At 40.4% G+C, this 20,778-nt stretch overlaps 1 protein-coding gene and 2 long non-coding RNA genes across 10 annotated transcripts in view; 2 read left to right on the forward strand and 1 right to left on the reverse strand.

Moving 5' to 3' along the window:
* The window catches only part of LOC124273084, a 32,154-nt gene extending 18,913 nt beyond the window's left edge, over positions 1-13,241 (forward strand). The window contains exons 5-10 of one of the 8 annotated variants that reach the window (XM_046708300.1): positions 7,802-7,864; positions 9,100-9,136; positions 10,277-10,338; positions 10,962-11,013; positions 11,071-11,132; positions 13,079-13,241. In XM_046708300.1, the coding sequence (XP_046564256.1) occupies positions 7,802-7,864; positions 9,100-9,136; positions 10,277-10,338; positions 10,962-11,013; positions 11,071-11,132; positions 13,079-13,146 (344 nt within the window). In that variant the 3' untranslated portion in view covers positions 13,147-13,241. Of the gene's footprint in view, positions 1-7,801; positions 7,865-9,082; positions 9,137-10,276; positions 10,339-10,961; positions 11,133-13,078 lie in introns of all 8 variants that reach the window. The other 7 variants (XM_046708301.1, XM_046708302.1, XM_046708303.1 and 4 more) reach the window with 7 other exon arrangements.
* LOC124273086 lies at positions 6,536-7,661 on the forward strand. The gene is made up of 2 exons (XR_006897543.1): positions 6,536-7,041; positions 7,446-7,661. It is a non-coding gene; the product is annotated as an uncharacterized LOC124273086 (long non-coding RNA).
* LOC124273087 lies at positions 11,152-11,361 on the reverse strand. Its single transcript, XR_006897544.1, has 2 exons — positions 11,300-11,361; positions 11,152-11,252 (listed from the first exon to the last, which is right to left on the reverse strand). It is a non-coding gene; the product is annotated as an uncharacterized LOC124273087 (long non-coding RNA).
* Positions 13,242-20,778: the final 7,537 nt, after the last annotated feature.

The following is a 20,778-nucleotide window of genomic DNA, read 5'->3' on the forward strand; positions in this document are numbered from 1 at the left end:
ATGAATCATGATGAACTTGAGAGACACTTGCGTTGAATTGGCCCGTATCTGCTTACAAATCCTATTGACATTTCAATATGAATATGAATCATGATGCACTTGAGAGAAAAGAATAAAAGCAACTCCTGAACTACAACTATTGCGTTGAAACTGATTCAAAGAACTACAAATATTGACGTTTTACCCAAACATGAGTAACGAGGAAAGAAACATCCAGAGTCAGACCGATGATGATCTCACAAGTACTGATGGTAGAGCAGGGGCTAGGATTAGAAAAATGACAGACAAAGGTCTTCAGTACAGTATGGAATCGAAAGAAAAGATTATACGTGGCATCACTAAGAAGTTGAACATTATAGAAGAACACATCGATTGTCTGATGCAGGATGAAGATGATTACACTTGTGTACAAAGTGCATACAGAGACTGGTTACTAAAATATGAAGAGTTTATGCAATCAAAACTTGACTATGAGGAATTATGTTTGCAGAGTGAGATGGTACCAGAGTTTGATAGTGTTTTAAGAACACAAAGTGAACATCTTTACTGGTTTAAAGATAACGTTTCTACATGGCTACAAATTAAGGACAAAGAACGGATTGAATCTGTTAGGTTTGAGAGACAGGAAGTTAGGTCCGGGACAAGTAGGAGTAATAGATCACTTGTTTCCAGGGTGAGTTCAGTAGCTTCAGCTTTGATCAAAGAGGAACAGAAGAGAGCTGAACTGTCAGCAAGAGCAGCAGCATTAGAGCAAAAGCAAGAGTTAGAACTTAGAAAATTCAAACTTAAGATGGAAGAAGAGAAACTAGAGTTGAAGACAGAACTAGCTATCACCGAGGCTAAGAAGACTGTTCTTGATGGGTTTGACTCACAAAATATAGCATATCATGAGCTTGGACATACAGACAGGAGGCATCCAGATGAGAATACATCTCGACGCCATGACCGTCGTATATTTATACAGTCGCCTGACAATGTGCCTTCGGCACCACCGGTTCATACTGATGAAGTAATTTCAGATCAGAATGCATCCCGACGTCCTGACCGTCGTGTGTTTGTAGAGTCGTCTGACAATGTACCTTCAGCACCACCGGTTCGTACAGATGAAGTAATTTTATCGGTGATTCGACAATTGAGGAAACCAATTCCTGAGATCAGAAGGTTCAGTGGAGATCCACTTGAGTACCATAAGTTCATAAGACAGTTCAAAGCAAAGATTGTCAAGAATTCAGAATGTGAGGATGAGAAGATGAACTATCTCGAGCAATTCACTTCTGGTGAGGCAAACAAAATTGTGAGAGGCTATGGTTATTTAGATTCAGAGCAGGGATATCCAGCTGCGTTAAGAGAACTTGAAGATCGCTATGGCAGTGAAGAGGCTATAGTGAATGCTTTTGTGAGGAAAGCACTAGACTGGCCAGTTATAAAGGCTGATAATGCCAAAGCACTTGATGACTTCTCAATCTTTCTATGTGAATGTCAAAATGCTGTACGAAGTTTGCCTTACGTCAGAGTTCTAGACTATTCTGAAAATGTTAAGAGAATAATAGGAAAGCTACCTTATCAATATCAGGAGAAGTTCAGGGGTGTTGTACAGACTTTGAGAGAACGGAAAGAAACAGTAAAGTTTGACCATCTTGTGGACTTTGTGAAGAAAGAGGCAAGAAAAGCAAATGATCCCATATTTGGAAAAGAAGCTCTCAGGAAAGATGAAAATACAGGAAAGTGGGTGCAAAGGAAATCCATATCAGCAAACAAGACTAAGTATGCATTTGCTGCCAACCAGGTTAACGCACCGGAGACAGAGAAACAGACACAAGATAACCACAGAAATGATAAACATAATACTGTATATGCCTATCAAACCAGATCATTGCAGAAACCCTGTTTGTATTGTGATTCTCAACAGCACAGTCTTCTGGGTTGTGACACATTAAGAGGCAGACCTTATGCAGATAGAATTTCTTTCCTGAAAACGAAAGGTTTGTGTTTCAGATGCCTGAAGAGGGGTCATCTTAGTAAGAGTTGTCACTTCAAGGCCACATGTAAGCAATGTCAAGGTTGGCACCAAACTTTACTGCATATAGAGAATCAAGACTATCAGAACTCTGAACAGATTTCTAAGAGGGATCAAATAATGACAGAAGAAAAGAGCATTGCTAGTGCCTGTGCAGAGCATCCAAGTGTCTGTGGTTCTGATATGGGGGTCAGTGACATTGATTGTGCCATGGCTATCATTCCTGTAATAGTGAAGATGAAAGATGGTTTGAAAACAGTGAAAACCTATGCATTTCTGGACCCAGGGAGTAGCGTCTCTTTTTGTACAGATAATTTGCGACATGAGCTTGGTATTCAAGGCAAAAAAATGAAAATCACCATTGAGACAATGGGAACTCCTCATACAATGCACACCTATGCTGTTAATGGACTAGAAGTCTGTGATTTACAGATGGAGAACTCAATCAGAATGCCAAAGGTCTACACAAAATCTAAGATGCCTGTGACCAATAATCACATACCAACAGAGAAAGATATTGCTTGTTGGTCTCACTTATGTGACCTTGAACTTCCTAAGCTGGATGCTGAGATTGGTCTGTTAATTGGAAACAATGTTCCCGATGCATATTCACCAATTGAACTAAAAACAGGTTCCCGCGGCACCCCACATGCAGCGCGGACTTTACTGGGATGGATTGTGTGGAATGTTGTTAGGTTTTCAGATAACACTGAATCTGCAGAGAAACCGCACTCAACTTGTTTAGTTAATAGAGCAGAAGTGCTTGCAATTCAAGAGGTCAATCAGCTTGAGCAATTGGTTAGACAGTCAATGACAATTGACTTCTCTGAACGTGTTACAGATGATAAGAAAGAATTCTCCCAGGAAGATAAGAAATTCATGAAGAAAATGGAGGATACTATAGACTACAAGGATGGTCATTATTATCTGAATCTTCCATTCAGGAAGGATGATGTTAAATTGCCAGACAATCACATGCAAGCTCTTCAGCGACTTGGAAGTTTGAAAAGGAAAATATCAAAGAACACAGAATTTGGGAAAGACTATACAGATTTCATGGCAAATATTCTTGAAAAAGGTTATGCAGAGAGAGTTCCTGACGAAGAATTGGACAGGAAAGACGGTAGAGTCTGGTACATACCACACCATGGGGTGTACCACCCTCACAAGCCTGGCAAGATACGTGTTGTATTTGATTGCACGGCTACATATGAAGGTGTATCTTTGAATGGTCAACTTTTACCTGGTCCAGATTTGATGAATAGTTTGACCAGCATTCTGCTTCGTTTTAGAAAAGAGCCTATTGCTTTGATGGCAGACATAGAATCTATGTTCTATCAAGTGAAGGTACCTAAGGAAGACTGTGACTGTCTTCGGTTTTACTGGTGGCCTAATGGAGACATTTCAAGAGAACCAGTTGTCTACAGAATGTTGGTTCATTTATTTGGAGCAATCTCCTCACCCAGCTGTTCAATTGCAGCACTTCGACAAACCGCTGTTGATCATGAGAACTTGTTTGACACAGATCTTGCTGACAAGATCATGAAGAGTTTTTATGTTGATGACTACTTATCATCAGTTGATAATGAAACAAAGGCCATTTCACTTATCCATGATGCACGCACTTTGTGTCAACTTGGAGGATTCAGACTGACAAAATGGGTTAGTAACCATCACACTGTGCTAGAATCTGTACCTGTTGATGAACGAGCCAAGGATGTCAGAAACTTAAATTTATCATGTGAAGATCTGCCATCTGAGCGTGCTTTGGGTGTATATTGGTCAGTTGAGTCAGATACTCTTGGATTTAAAATGCAGATCAAAGATAAACCCTATACAAGAAGAGGTCTGTTATCGGTCATCAGTTCGGTGTATGATCCTATGGGATTCGCAGCTCCATTTGTTTTAAAGGCCAAACTTCTTCAACAGAATCTTTGCCGCCAAGGAATCGGCTGGGATGTACCAATACCAGAAGATTGTCAGATTCATTGGAAACAGTGGTTGGATTCCCTTCCTCAGCTAGAGACTATGTCAATATCAAGAAGTTACACACCTACAGAATTTGGAGATATAACACAGTGTGAGTTACATGTCTTCTCGGATGCCTGTGAACATGGATATGGGGTGGTAGCGTACCTTCGACTCTGCAACGCAGCAAATGAAACACATTGTACTCTTATCACTTCAAAATCACGTGTCGCTCCTTTAAAGAAGATGACTATACCAAGATTAGAGCTAACTGCAGCAACTGTGGCAGTCCGTCTAAGTACACAGATAGTTGCTGACTCAGAGTATACCTTCGACAGAGTGTGGTTCTGGACTGACAGTATGGCTGTTTTGCGCTATATAAATAACGAAACAGCACGTTTCCACACTTTCGTTGCCAACCGAATTGCTGTCATCAGAGAAGGTTCCAAGACAGAACAGTGGAATTACATTGATTCACAGCAAAATCCAGCAGATGCAGCATCAAGGGGTATGAACATGAAACAATTCCTTGAGGCAGACTACTGGATAAATGGCCCACAGTTTCTGTGGAATTTAGACTCAAAATGGACACAAGATAAGCATTTATCACTCGCTCTAAGTGAAGATGATACTGAAGTGAAGAAAAAGAAACCTGTATATGCTACACTTGTCAACAAGTCACAAGATGCCATGACAAGACTGGTGAGCTATTTTTCAAGTTGGGCCAAATTGAAAAGAACTGCAGCTTGCCTTCTACTAGTCAGGAAATACCTCCAGCACTGTGTGAGAAAGAAAAGGTTGACCAGTCCAAGCAAACCTGAAAGTAATATTGGATGGAACAGCCATGAGTCACTGCTTATGACACCAGAATTGATAGATGAAGCTGAGAAATCATTGATCATCTATATACAGCATCAGCATTTCTCCAACGAGATAGAAGCACTCCGGTCGTCTCAACATGGACAAAGTAAATCTGTCAAGCGATCAAGTGCTTTATACAAGTTGGATCCTATCATCATTGATGACATGCTGAGAGTTGGAGGTCGACTTGAGCGTGCAGATATATCCCTTAATGCAAAGCATCCTATTCTGTTGCCTCGAGACGATATCATTGCTGTCATGCTACTAACAGATATACACAAGGAAGTAGGTCATCTTGGGAAGAATAGTATGCTCACCACATTGCGTCAAAAATACTGGATTCCTGGGGCTGGATCAATCATTAAAGGACTCTTATCTAAATGTGTGATCTGCAGAAGATACAGAGCACAAGAAGGAAACCAAAAGATGGCAAATCTACCCAGTGACCGACTAACTCCTGAAGAGCCACCTTTTACTCGAGTTGGCATGGACTACTTTGGACCATTTTATGTTAAGCGAGGTCGATCTCTCGTCAAACGATATGGAGTACTCTTCACTTGCTTATCAGTAAGAGCTGTTCACCTAGAGGTAGCATGTATGCTTGATACAAGTTCTTGTATCAACGCTATCCGGAGATTTATTGCTAGAAGAGGTGTGCCAAAAGTTATTCGATCGGACAATGGTACAAATTTAGTTGGATGTGAAAGGGAACTAAGAGAATCAATTAATTCTTGGAATCAGAAACAGATCAACAGAGAACTACTTCAGAAACACATTAGTTGGAAGTTCAATCCTCCCTTGGGATCTCATCATGGAGGTGTTTGGGAACGTTTAATACGGTCAGTGAGACAGGTACTGTATTCATTAATGCATACTCAAATTGTCCATTTGGATGACGAGGCATTACAAACCTTATTTTGTGAAATTGAGGCCATATTGAATGACAGACCGATTACACAGTTGTCATGTGATCCGAATGACCTGACACCGTTAACACCAAATCATCTGTTACTTCATAGAGCTGGGGAAGACTTACCCCCAGGCACATTTCACAAAGAAGACAATACTGCCAGACGAAAGTGGCGTCAAGTACAGTATCTAGCAGATATTTTTTGGGTAAGATGGGTTAAAGAATACTTACCCATGCTACAAGAAAGACAAAAGTGGTTACTGCCAAAGAGAAATGTATGTATTGGAGACATCGTTCTCCTCATGGATTCCTCTCCAAGAAGTATGTGGGCTATGGGAAAATTGTGGACACTTTTCCAGACAACAAAGGCTTTGTTCGCAGTGTAAGAGTGAAAACCATGTCGGCTGAACTGGTTCGTCCTATTGACAAATTGTGTTTGCTTTTGGAAGCAGATAGTGCCTTAAATGAATGTTAAAGGCGATGATCACTGTGACATTCTAGTGACCCTTATATGGAGAGTTACCTAAAATGGACATCCTTGTGTATTTATTGACTGTGGTTGTAGTAGTAATACCATGATAATAATTAATCTTGAAAGTGTTAGTCATATTTCAATTCATCTGCAGTTACCCATGCTTGTCGTGAGGGGTGACTGCCGGGGTCGGGTGGTCAGTCTCGCTGGCTTTGTTGACACATGTCTTCGTGTCCCGGTTGTGTGGATTGATGCTCATGCTGTTGATCACTGGATTGTCTGGTCCAGACTCAATTCTTTGCAGACCACTGCCATATGGCTGGAATATTGCTGAGTGCGGTGTGAATCTTAACTCACTCACTCACTTGAAGGTGTAACACATTAACTCGTGGCATCATACAAAGAACAACATGTCAGTGTACAGTTGGCTACCGAGGTAACACTTGTCAAGAGATACATATTTTATAAAACATGACGAGTTTCATATGGATGTATAATTCTACATTACTGATTTATTTATTATTTGGCCTGTTGCATTGTGATTTGTAATTGGTATGATTTAATCGTCCCAATTAGGGGGCCAGTATGTTACGGCCAAAACTGTATATATTTTGAATTTTTTGTTTTTGTGGGTTTGTATGAAATATGTTATGGTTGACAGAAACGCCTATACTTTTGTTTGTCGTTAAATATTTTAGCGGGTTGCATTTAGGGGTGTCAAGGGGAGATAACTTTGGGTAGCTATGTGATTCGTGATCAGTATGTCGCCTGCTTGCCATGTGAGCGTGTCAGAGAGCAGATGGTCTACAAACGGTATGAGTAACTTTTACATTTTCTGCTTGTCAACACTTTGTGTTATAGGTAATGAAGCTATCAGCAGCATTTCTGCAATATGAATTATTGATATTTCTGTGTATCTCACGTTTTCAATACTGTTTGCTGCATTCAAAACTCGCTCGCTTTGCACGAGTTCTAAAAATAGATTTTCTCAGGTTTTCGTTTGTTTGGGCTTTCAAAGTCATTAATTTAACAAGTAATAAGGGTTTTTTACTGAAATAGTAGTCATGTAAGTTTACTAACATTATTCGTCACTGCAGGTAGTTAGAAATGTAAAACTTTGTCAAAAGTGTATCTTTATTGATGAAGTTGAGAATGTAAATGCGGCGATACTGACAACATTATATGGAACTATAGATTCCCTTATTTCTTCATTGCAGTCAATCTATAGCAAGGACACTTGCGTCGAATTGGCCCGAATCTGCTTAGAAATCCAGAATATTGTCGTTTCAATATGAATATGAATCATGATGAACTTGAGAGACACTTGCGTTGAATTGGCCCGTATCTGCTTACAAATCCTATTGACATTTCAATATGAATATGAATCATGATGCACTTGAGAGAAAAGAATAAAAGCAACTCCTGAACTACAACTATTGCGTTGAAACTGATTCAAAGAACTACAGCATGTTTTTCTGTATTTGTATGCATATGTATTGCCATGTGTATTCTGATTTCTTACATGCTTAGTTTCTTTTTGTGGCTGGTATATTTTATGCCTGTACATTTTCAGTGACTGAAGTTGGGGGTTATTCAAGAGTTCCCATGAGAGACCCACCTCCGTATTCTTCACAAGGTAAGGCATTTTATTTATTTTTCTTTCTCTTCAAAATAAATTTCCGACGTGAAACATTATGCTCTCCCTGTTACAAAACTGATAAGCTATCTTACTAAGATTTCTTCCAGGTAGTCTAGACAGTTGTAGTTGTGTGTAGTGGATTCTCGGCAGTTTATACTGTGAATATGGTAATGCAGTATCAATGCATTTTGACACAAAAGCATTTAAACAAAATTTTTGTGTGAAATGTTCAGCCCCCAAAATTCTTTAACTCTTATTTCCACAGTAGTGAACTGAAGAAATAGCTGAAATACCAAATTCTTTCGTTCTTAATAAATGTAATGTGCTTTATGCCTAGTTTTCAATAGTATTCTGATAAAAAAGTCACTAGCATTTTGCAAAGCCTTGAAACGTAGGTATGAGTCTCAGTTACCATGGTTTTAGGTTACTATGGTAATCGTAATGCTAGCAGGCTTTGTCTGCTAGGCCAAAGAGAATATAGCTGAATTTCAACAATTTAACCACCTGGATGTCCTTAAAGTACTTTTAGTATCAAAGCCTTAAATCAGAGCATAAAACTGTTCACTATTTCTTCCTGGACTTCTCATATGGATAGGTCTGGTGGTGTACTAGTTCCTTTTGGTAGTTTTGGATTTCTGAATAAACTATTTTTTTGGAGTTTCCATGGCAACAAGTTTGACTTTGACTGAAATTGGTGGAAGTGCTCTTTCCGGAGCAGAACTTTAAAAACATAGAATATTTTATAACCAATCTTTGCACATAGATAGGTCTATTGGTGAAATGGTGCCTTTTGTGGTTTTGGATTTCTGAGATATAATATTTTTTGTGTTGGTTTTGACTGAATTTTGGTTGTAATGCTCTTTTCTGGAGCAGAGGTTTAAAACCTTTCAATACTCTTCTTCCACTTTGCTATATACATGCTAAAACATTTGACAGTCATAACTAGTTGACATATTGATTTGAGGAGAGAAGGCGATCATAGGTGGTGCACTTGTGTCTTATCCGTTGTCTTTTGGACAATAAAATATATAAAGAGTATTTTGCCATTCTTGGGGATATTGATGACTTTGTCTTCCTGTTATCATGGTTTTGTCTTGTAATAGGTAAATGCTTTTAAGAACTCAGAATGCACATTTGCCTCAAGAGGAAGAAGATGTTTATACCACCAGATGTTTGATTATTGTATAGGAACTTTGCTTGAGTTTTCTTTGGCAGTACTTTTTGTTTCAGAGAGGTCCACATGGCGGATGAGGAGACGCAGGGGCATGGGTAAGATGAGTATTGGGTCAGAATTATGTCCACACTGACGGGGAATAGGGTGTATTGACATAGAAGTTGAAGGAAATTATCCAAGTGAATCTCTTCTTTTGGTGAAATCATTTCTTATGCTATTGTTTTCTCAAGGAAATTATTCCCATGGAACAGATTGTGCACTGAGCAGTATTGCATCTAAATGACGGTGGTCTGTAAAAAGTCTGACCACCCGATCCCATCAATCTCCTCATATGAGTGAGTGAGTGAGCCACAATGGTGTAGTGGTTAGCATGCTGGCCTCTCAAGCCAAAGGCCCAGGTTCGAATCCCGGTGGAGACACCAAAACTTGTGACCTGGGTCTCATACTGTGTTGTGTCCCTGGGCAAGGCACTTCATCCACATTGCACTCAGTCCACCCAGCTGTTTGAAATGAATACCAGCAACAAACTAAACACTATGTACTCTGTTATGTTGTATTATATGTAACGTGTAGTGTGTTGTATTAATGTGGTGTTACAATACGTGAGTCTACTGTACCATCCCACGCTCACATTCACAGAGATTGCGAAAGTTGAATTTATTGCTGCTGTGCACAGCATATAAATTACAGTCAGGTCACGTTAGTCCGGACCCCGACAATCCGATTCCCGCGATATCCGAACAATAGCTAGCTGTAACCAATCTTGTTTACTATGTAAACTCATTAACTGTTGATTCATTAATCCGGTGCTTCACTCTCCGGATCCGGACCTTAACAGATTAGCTAATTACACTTGGTTTTGCTTCATTAATCCGGCGGTACATCAAAGAGGTTCAGATAATCCCCTTACCTCATGAGCAACATTGATTAGCGCTGATCTTCATCGGTAAACTTCATAGTAATTGATAAGTGAGGTGACACTTCTGAGTTGAACATGTCACTGGTTCCTGGCATGTCTAAGGGAAGCAACTCTGCAAAGGAAATTGCACTACCTGAAAACACCTGGACCAGTTGATTTTATCAAATCTGGTATTTTTTTCTTCTATCAAATATATAATCCTGGCCCCTGATCCCATGATAAACTTTTATTATTATTTTTATTATTATTGGATATTTATATAGCGCACATATCCACGCACTAGTGCACGCTCAAGGCGCTCATATTTTTTCCCTAGATCATTGCATCTTATTATCAATCTCAACTCCCTGAGGAGCATACTACTCTTGCTGCCACAAGGTGCACCGAGTTATTGCGGCTTTCACAGCTGGATGGACTGGAACACATATAGTCACAGTACTTTGTCCAAGTTTAAACTATAGAATTACCACAGGTTGTAACATTACAAAAGCTTTGTGGATCGGGCCCTGGACAACTTAATGCTACACTTAAGTCGTTGGCGATCAATAGCCTGTTTTTATATTGTATCGTCCTGTATAGTTTAAGTATTTTAGATTTAATTACTAGTTTTAAATTCGAATCTGTGATAATCTAGTTATTTTACTGTCCATCGTTGACAGGTTTTTACAGTTTACCATTAATTACTATGTATAAAATTAATTGTTCTTGTCACAATATGGCTGAAATATTGCCGATGTGACGATAAATTTGAACTCACTCACTTAATGCTACATGAACCGACTCAGTTGATGTAACCATGGTTTTCAGTTAACTTAGTATGAGCATGGAGGCAGTTTAAGCGTGAACAAACAATTCTGTGTATATGGAATAGGAAGCACAACCATTTTATTTTTAATATGTCACTAAACAAAGAACATTAATTTATTCAGTTTCTTCTTTGCTCGCTTCCATCATCCTTTCATTACGATTAGTTTAGTAATTATTCAATATCTTTGTTCCAGCACAGCCTTGGACAAAGGACTTCACAGATCAAACCACAGGTGGCAACCAGGCGGACGGTGTCCCTCCTCCCTCCCTGGAAGGAGGCGGAGGTCGCTGTCCATGAAGGCGGGATACTGATGAAACTGCCCCAAAGGAGAAAACTACATCAGTGGATCAACAGGATTCAAACAGTGTGTCTTTGCTTATTGGTTTTATTAATGTTTTTCTAATTTTAATTGAGCATTCACACTTTTCTTGGATGAGTACAATTGTAGCAGGGCGTGGAGTCCTCCCTCAGATGACATCCTTACCTTGTCAGTGTAGCAGGGCGGAGTCATCCCTCAGATGATATCCTGACCTTGTCAGTGTAGCAGGGCGTGGAGTCATCCCTCAGATGACATCCTTACCTTGTCAGTGTAGCAGGGCATGGAGTAATCACTCAGATGGCATCCTTACCTTGTCCGTGTAGCAGGGTGTGGAGTCATCCCTCAGATGATATCCTTTCCTTGTCAGTGTAGCAGGGCGTGGAGTCATCCCTCCGATGACATCCTGACCTTGTCAGTGTAGCAGGGGTGTGGAGTCATCCCACAGATGATATCCTGACCTTGTCAGTGTAGCAGGGCATGGAGTCATCCCTCAGATGATATCCTTACCTTGTCAGTGTAGCAGGGCATGGATTCATCCCTCAGATGACATCCTGACCTTGTCAGTGTAGCAGGGCGTGGAATCATCCCTCCGATGATATCCTGACCTTGTCCGTGTAGCAGGGCGTGGAGTCATCCCTCAGATGGCATCCTTACCTTGTCCGTGTAGCAGGGCGTGGAGTCATCCCTAAGATGATATCCTGACCTTGTCAGTGTAGCAGGGTGTGGAGTCATCCCTCAGATGATATCCTGACCTTGTCCGTGTAGCAGGGTGTGGAGTCATCCCTCAGATGATATCCTGACCTTGTGAGTGTAGCAGGGCGTGGAGTCATCCCACAGATGATATCCTGACCTTGTCCGTGTAGCAGGGTGTGGAGTCATCCCTCAGATGGCATCCTTACCTTGTCAGTGTAGCAGGGCATGGAGTCATCCCTCAGATGATATCCTGACCTTATCCGTGTAGCAGGGCGTGGAGTCATCCCTCAGATGATATCCTGACGTCAGTGTAACAGGGCGTGGAGTCGTCCCTCAGATGATATCCTGACCTTGTCCATGTAGCAGGGCGTGGAGTCATCCCACAGATGATATCCTGACCTTGTCAGTGTAGCAGGGCGTGGAGTCATCCCTCCGATGATATCCTGACCTTGTCCGTGTAGCAGGGCGTGGAGTCATCCCTCCGATGATATCCTGACCTTGACAGTGTAGCAGGGCGTGGAGTCATCCCTCCGATGATATCCTGACCTTGTCAGTGTAGCAGGGCGTGGAGTCATCCCTCCGATGATATCCTGACCTTGTCAGTGTAGCAGGGCGTGGAGTCATCCCTCCAATGATATCCTGACCTTGTCCGTGTAGCAGGGCATGGAGTCATCCCTCTGATGATATCCTGACCTTGTCAGTGTAGCAGGGCGTGGAGTCATCCCTCCGATGATATCCTGACCTTGTCAGTGTAGCAGGGCGTGGAGTCATCCCTCCGATGATATCCTGACCTTGTCCGTGTAGCAGGGCATGGAGTCATCCCTCCGATGATATCCTTACCTTGTCCGTGTAGCAGGGCGTGGAGTCATCCCTCCGATGATATCCTGACCTTGTCCGTGTAGCAGGGCGTGGAGTCAACAAAGGCCCTGTGGTTACTCAAGCAATGGAAGGGTGTATTTGGACTCGAGTGCTCATTTCAGTATCCAAGCCCAAGTGGCGCCTTTGTTATTCCAATTCACTCTCCCTTTTTAGCTATACCTATATCAGACATAGAAGAAACATGATTTGAAACTTTGCGGTGTAACTTTGGCTTGAATGCTGCAGCGAAAGTGTACTGAGAAGTGTAATCCCAGATATACCATATGTTAAATTTTATCATACTTAATTTGGGCTTCAGAGTACTTGCTTATGAAACATAGCCAGCATTTGCAACAAACATCTTGTTAAGGGGTCAAACCTGAAAAGCGGTTTGCTTACAGTAACACTCAGTCTAACACACAAATCATTCCTTCCATCAGCAGCTGAGACTTTGGAGGAAGTCAAACAGGTACCTAGATGCTGGGAGAGGATCTTTCCCAACGCTTGAGTCCACCGAACAGGCCAGCTCAGTCATGTCTGTGACATGCAAGGATGCTGATCACACGTCCATCAAGGAGAGATACATGGCGCCAAGCAGGAATGGTAAAACTATCTCATCTTTCCAATGATTTTGTTAATTTTGTTCCGCAATCTGAAATCTCTGACAATGTAAAGTGTTTACGACATGATGAACCCTGTTGTACTAAATGAATTATAAGGTCATATGTAGCTGAGGCTCCACGCAATACACATATTCTAAGCGCATACAACATAACGGACATTATCCTACCACATGTAAGAATGTCCATCTTTAATTGGTCCAAGTGACCTTGAACAGAGAACCATGTATGCCCGGCGCATGGCTGTACACTGCAGAAACAGGATATAAATCTTTGCGAGGGAGAATAAATTATTTAAACCACGCATCCACGGCAGTCAGTGAACCATGAACCAGTGGTTCGGATCGACTAGTCAGTACATGTTAGTAAAATATAAGACTGAATTTCAGTTTGTTTTAATGCTGTTTTAAATAATGAGAGATTTGAACATTTGGTAAGATAAATTCGTTGTAGCATTATGATTTGGGGTATACGGGGTTTTATACTTCCCGAGGTGGATAAAATCAATAGAGGATGCATAAAACCGTGTATACGCCTCATCACGGTGCTACAAATTATGTTCTTACCCCAGATGTATGTTATCTCGTTTGAATATTTTTACTGTTAACAAAGGTCAATGATGAACATAATGAATGCAATGAACATAATGAATGAACATGAACACAATGAATGAACATCAACACAATGAATGAACATCAACACAATGAATGAACACAATGAATGAACATTATGCCAAAAGTGATTCAGTCTCCAGCCTCTTAAATATGTTTTCTAATTTTGTAGAACAAAAGAGGCCCTCGAGTGTACACATGGGGACAGAGTCTCCTCTTCGTCTTGGTTCAGCCCCAGCACTAAACACTGACAGCTTCAAGTCAGATCATGAAAAGTGAAAAAGTTAAGAAGAAAAGACGATATTGGTTTTGTAGAGAGCCATCTCTATACTTTTTCTTCAGAATGTGATTGTGGTGATCAAAGAGCTCCTCAAATTGTTTTAGGGGTACTTAGACGTTATGTTTTGTGAATTCTATTCTGTGGCTGAAGTATGGAGATAGACTGTTTGAACAGTTCTGTGGACATTGAAAAAGTGTTTGCAGCAGAAGAAAAGAGGTAAAACCTTCAAGTCAGTTCTGCACATCCATAAGGAAGAGCTTAAGTTTTAGGGCTCTGTATTGGCAAACAAATTATCTTGCAATATATTTTGTTATGGTATCTGTATTGCAAACATATTGCGATATACATTCTTCCCTTGCCATAACGCATGGTTTGGGGTTCCATGGATGTCCAATAAGTATAATGATAATAGCTAGTTATGAAGCACCTGTTTCCTCGCGCTTGTGCATCCTCAAAGCAGTGATGCATTATTACCAAGTGAGGCACTAAAGCAATGCCGGAAATGCTTTGAAAATGCTTCAATATCAATATGATGAATTTGACACAAGATAAAAAACACATATATGATACATGTACGACTCTACCTAGTTGGATATTTAAGCTCAGATAAAAAATGCATTTGGGGGACTTCACAGGAGGAAATTTTGACGTTTTAACAACATTCAGAAATATTCTAAAGTACAAACTGTAGTTTTGAAATACAGACTATAATTATTCATATAGCCACAACTAATTAAATTACATAAATGATCGTAAGAAGGTTTGTTTGTTTTTAACATCTATTTGTGAAAAAGATGAAACTCTTGTGTAGTAGTTGTATTCAAAATAATTATGTAAAAAGTCTTAATTCAAATCAAATAGATAATCTTGTTTATCCATAGAAGTTTCACTTCGTGTCTGAGCACTGAACTGGCAACAATGCAACTTAATATCTCTGCAGAACAGTTAATTTCAAATTGATACCAGTATTTCATAATGGAGAAACAAAGGGGGAAACCTCTCGTCAGCTATGACAGGGTTTACTATAGAATGTGTAAAGCTCTTAATTTGACATATAGTCAGGTGTACAAAGTTGTAAACAAATCAGTTACCTCAGGGGTCGTGTCAAAATCAAAACCAGGTAGGAAACACAAACTGGATAGCTTTGATAAGGGTGTCATACGTCGTGCAGTTTATAAACTGTATGAACGCAAAATCCCACCGAAGTGTGCTAAAATACAAGATGAGATCAAAGATACAATAAATGTCTCGAAAGCAACACTTTGGCTGTGGTAGAAATGGGGTTTAGGTACACCAAAAGGGGAGATGACAGAGCTGTGTTTAGAGAAAAGTACTCAATCCTGTCCATGCGATCAGCTTATCTCAGAACAGTTGAAAATACCTCAATTTGGGGTTTCAAATTATATACCTTGGTGAAACCTGGTGTAATAAAAATCACTCAACCGATCGGATGTGGCTTCCTTCATATTGTTCTAAGACACCAGTGTTACCATCAGGCAAAGGTAGACGACTGATCATCTTGCATGCTGGTACCCGGAGCAAGGGACTGATTGGGGGTTGTGACTTTGTTTTTGAGGCCAAGAAATCTGATGGTGATTACCATAGGGAAATGAATGGGCAGGTATTTTTGGATTGGTTCGAACATCAGCTTTTACCCCAGCTGGACGAACCAAGCGTTGGATTTTTGGATAATGCCAGTTACCATAACCTGCGTGTCCCTGGTACCATCACACCCACCATGAGCAATCTCAAGGCTCAGTTGCAGGATTTTCTCACTTCCAGAAACTAAGCCCAAGCTCATGGAAACAATTCGGCAGCACAAAAAGCCAATCCAGTACATCACTGACGAACTAGCTGCAAAACATGGCCACATAGTTCTGCTTACACCAGTACGGCACTGTGAGCTCAAACCCATCGAGCTGATCTGGGGTAACTGTAAGAATTTTATTGCTCGCAATAATACCACATTCAAGCTTTCAGACGTTAAAGAGCTTGTGGATGCTTCTTTTGCAAGAATTACCCCAGAAGTGTGGCAAAAGCCTGAAGACCGTGTTCTTAAAATCGAGGATGAATACCGTCTGCGGGACGGCGTTAACGTTGGCCGAGTTGCACCTGTTGTAATTCCGCTAGAATCCTCGACCAGCAGTGATACTCTCACTTGATATTTTGGGACGGTCCCTGACATGCGTTGCCCGTTCGTTACATAACGCTGTCACCCTGTCTGCCTGCCAGGTGGGTCACAGTATAGTTTGTTTCTTAGACGTGTTTCTGCCATGGGGCCAAGCGTTAAGCTCGTCACGCCGAAGACCCGAGTTCAAGTTCAATGTGGAAAGCCCATTTCTGGTGTTCCCCGCCGTGATGTTGCTGGAATATTGCTAAAAGCAGCGTAAAACCAAACTCAGTCAGTCAGTCAGTTTCTGCCATGGAGTTTTTCGATAATTACCAGTAATCATTATGATTAGGGAATAATACATCGTGATTACTCATATGCCATATTAGGTCGAGGTGGTACAAATGATTATATATGAGTATTGAATCTGAAATATTAACCATTATCAGATAATTGCCAAAAAGCATTTTCCATGTAATTCCGGCATTACTTTAGAAGGTTAGCTGTCATATAACTTATCCCACCGGGTACCCATTCAGAGGCAATTCATGAACAAACACTCTTGCCTAAGGTGAGACCACATGTGTCTTGTGTGATTCGTGTACACGAAGAAAACTGTATTTTCCTTGTGCATAGCATAACTGTTATTTAAAGAAATCTCCCAATTCAAAACTATGCCATGTCGTCGGAGGTGAACAAACATAACTTTGTTAATGAAATTAGTAAACTTGCAATCAAACCTCTCTAGACATGATAAGTCAGTGGTAGTTCCTGTCATGCAAGGCATACATGCAGAGAATGGGAGCCGAGGTGTTTTATAGCAAATAGTGCTGTCTGTACATGCAGATCCCTACATACTAAGGCCAAGAACCAATGCTGCGGTACCGATAACATCCATATAACGTATAAGTGTTATAGTTAGCGATGTTTTCCATTTATAGCATGTAAAGATAACCGTTTTATTGATTAATTACAATTAATGGGTGAGTTTAGTTTACGCCGCACTCAGCAATATTTCAGGGTGTTTTAGGGTGGTGTCGTTAATCCTGAGTGTGGCCATCATCGTCATCATCATTAGCTGTGTCCTACGGTAACCAATGAAATACAGAATGGGGTGTGTCCAACAATAACCAATGAAATACAGAATGAACTGTGTCCTACAGTGACTAATGAAATACAGAATGGGGTGTGTCCTACAATAACCAGTGAAATACAGAAGGGGTGTGTCCTACAGTGACTACTGAAATACAGAATGGGGTGTGTCCTACAATAACCAATGAAATACAGAATGGTGTGTGTCCTACAGTGACTTATGAAATACAGAATAGACTGTGTCCTACAGTGACTTATGAAATACAGAATAGACTGTGTCCTACAGTGACTAATGAAATACAGAATGGGGTGTGTCCTACAATAACCAGTGAAATACAGAATGGGGTGTGTCCTAGAGTGACTAATGAAATACAGAATGAGCTGTGTCCTACAGTGACTAATGAAATACAGAATGAGCTGTGTTCTACAGTGACTAATGAAATACAGAATGGGGTTTGTCCTACAATAACCAATGAAATACAGAATGGGGTGTGTCCTACAGTGACTAATGAAATACAGAATGAGCTGTGTCCTACAATAACCAATGAAATACAGAATGGACTGTGTCCTACAGTGACTAATGAAATACAGAATGGGGTTTGTCCTACAATAACCAATGAAATACAGAATGGGGTTTGTCCTACAGTGACTAATGAAATACAGAATGAGCTGTGTCCTACAGTGACTAATGAAATACAGAATGGGGTGTGTCCTACAGTGACTAATGAAATACAGAATGGGGTTTGTCCTACAGTGACTAATGAAATACAGAATGAGCTGTGTCCTACAGTGACTAATGAAATACAGAATGAGCTGTGTCCTACAGTGACTAATGAAATACAGAATGGGGTTTGTCCTACAATAACCAGTGAAATACAGAATGGGGTGTGTCCTACAGTGACTAATGAAATACAGAATGGGGTTTGTCCTACAATAACCAGTGAAATACAGAATGGGGTTTGTCCTACAGTGACTAATGAAATACAGAATGAGCTGTGTCCTATAGTGACTAATGAAATACAGAATGGGGTTTGTCCTACAATAACCAGTGAAATACAGAATGGGGTGTGTCCTACAGTGACTAATGAAATACAGAATGGGGTTTGTCCTACAATAACCAGTGAAATACAGAATGGGGGTTTGTCCTACAGTGACTAATGAAATACAGAATGAGCTGTGTCCTATAGTGACTAATGAAATACAGAATGGGGTTTGTCCTACAATAACCAGTGAAATACAGAATGGGGTGTGTCCTACAGTGACTAATGAAATACAGAATGAGCTGTGTCCTACAGTGACTAATGAAATACAGAATGGGCTTTGTCCTACAATAACCAGTGAAATACAGAATGGGGTTTGTCCTACAGTGACTAATGAAATACAGAATGAGCTGTGTCCTATAGTGACTAATGAAATACAGAATGGGGTTTGTCCTACAGTGACTAATGAAATACAGAATGAACTGTGTCCTACAGTGACAAATGAAATACAGAATTGGGTTTGTCCTACAATAACCAGTGAAATACAGAATGGGATTTGTCCTACAGTGACTAATGAAATACAGAATGAACTGTGTCCTACAGTGACTAATGAAATACAGAATGGGGTTTGTCCTACAATAACCAGTGAAATACAGAATGGGGTTTGTCCTACAGTGACTAATGAAATACAGAATGAGCTGTGTCCTACAATAACCAATGAAATACAGAATGAGCTGTGTCCTACAGTGACTAATGAAATACAGAATGGGGTGTGTCCTACAGTGACTAATGAAATACAGAATGGGGTGTGTCCTACGATAACCAATGAAATACAGAATGGGGTGTGCCCTACAATAACCAATGAAATACAGAATGGGGTGTGCCCTACAATAACCAATGAAATACAGAATGGGCTGTGTCCTACAATAACCAATGGAATACAGAATGGGCTGTGTCCTACAATAACCAATGGAATACAGAATGGGCTGTGTCCTACAATAACCAATGAAATACAGAATGGGCTGTGTCCTACAATAACCAATGGAATACAGAATGGGCTGTGTCCTACAATAACCAATGGAATACAGAATGGAATGTGTCCTACAATAACCAATGAAATACAGAATGGGCTGTGTCCTACAATAACCAATGAAATAATTTATTGTTCATTTGATTCATGTTCATGTGTGCAGTAAAACAAGGTAAGCAAGTTTGACTGCACTGTTCATTGACGTCACGTAGAATTGTTTAATGACGTCACAGAGGATGAAATATAGAAACAATGGTTGCTAGGCAAAAGTGATATGCGCACATGTGCACATAAGATTACATATATGACTCTGGTTATGTTTCACCATATGGATAATAAAAGCAATTATTCAATATTGTGACTAACAGCGTCCTTAATACCTTAGCCTAGGATTTATCTGGAGACATCTGTGGAATTTTGCAGTCATGACTTATACCTTTTCCAATACTATGTGTTTAAGATGAGTTTTATTACTTTTGACTGGAGTCTTTCTCTAAGCTGCTACTGATGATGGTGATAATAATATTCTATATTTATATTTTACTAATATCTGAATCTTAATATATTGCTTGTAGTGGTTATAATTAACAATGAATTTTTGTATGAACTATTAGTTCATGATACCAAAGTCCCAGTTTAATCAATTTTTCTTCTTTTTTTCAGTCAATACTTATATTCATGTGCTGATATCCTTCTTAATGTAACCGGGTGGTGAGGTAGCCTAGTGGTTAAGGCGTTCGCTCGTCACACCGTAGACCCAGGTTCGATTCCCCACATGGGTAAAATGTTTGAAGCCCATTTCTGGTGTCCCCTGCCATAATATTGCTGGAATATTGCTAAAAGCGGAGTCAACCTAAAACTCACTCACTCTTAATCATGTTTTTCATGGGGTGTTGAAATTGTGGATTGGGCGTTGAAAAGGTCCTAAAAGGCCTTAAATGTGGCTGATAATCTGTTCAAACGGTGTATTACATACCCATGAAGTCTTCTAACAGGGTAGACCCAACTAAACCTGAGCCCAAGAATATCTTCGCCAAAATCTTCACTAAGCCTTACAGGTCTGTTTAATTCCAATAATCCTCATGGTTTGGGGCGGTGGGGTAGCCTAGTGGTTAAAGCGTTGGCTCGTCACGCCGAAGACCCGGGTTCGAATCCCCACATGGGTACAATGTGTGAAGCCCATTTCTGGTGTCCCTCGCCGTGATGTTGCTGGAATACATGTATTGCTAAAAGCGGCGTAAAACCAAACTCAGTCAGTCAGTCCTCATGGTGTACAGCAGCAAGTTGACAAGGCGACCCATAAGGTCAGAGTTCAAGGTCAAGGATACTTCTGATGACTACAGGGAAGATATGTTTTTGGCGAAATTTATTAATATTCTCTTGAATTTTATTTACAAAATAAGTTTTCACAAAACCA

Source organism: Haliotis rubra, unplaced genomic scaffold (genome assembly GCF_003918875.1).
Source record: "Haliotis rubra isolate DU_JTF1 unplaced genomic scaffold, ASM391887v1 Scf176, whole genome shotgun sequence".
In the NCBI taxonomy this organism is placed as follows: Eukaryota; Metazoa; Mollusca; class Gastropoda; order Lepetellida; family Haliotidae; genus Haliotis; species Haliotis rubra.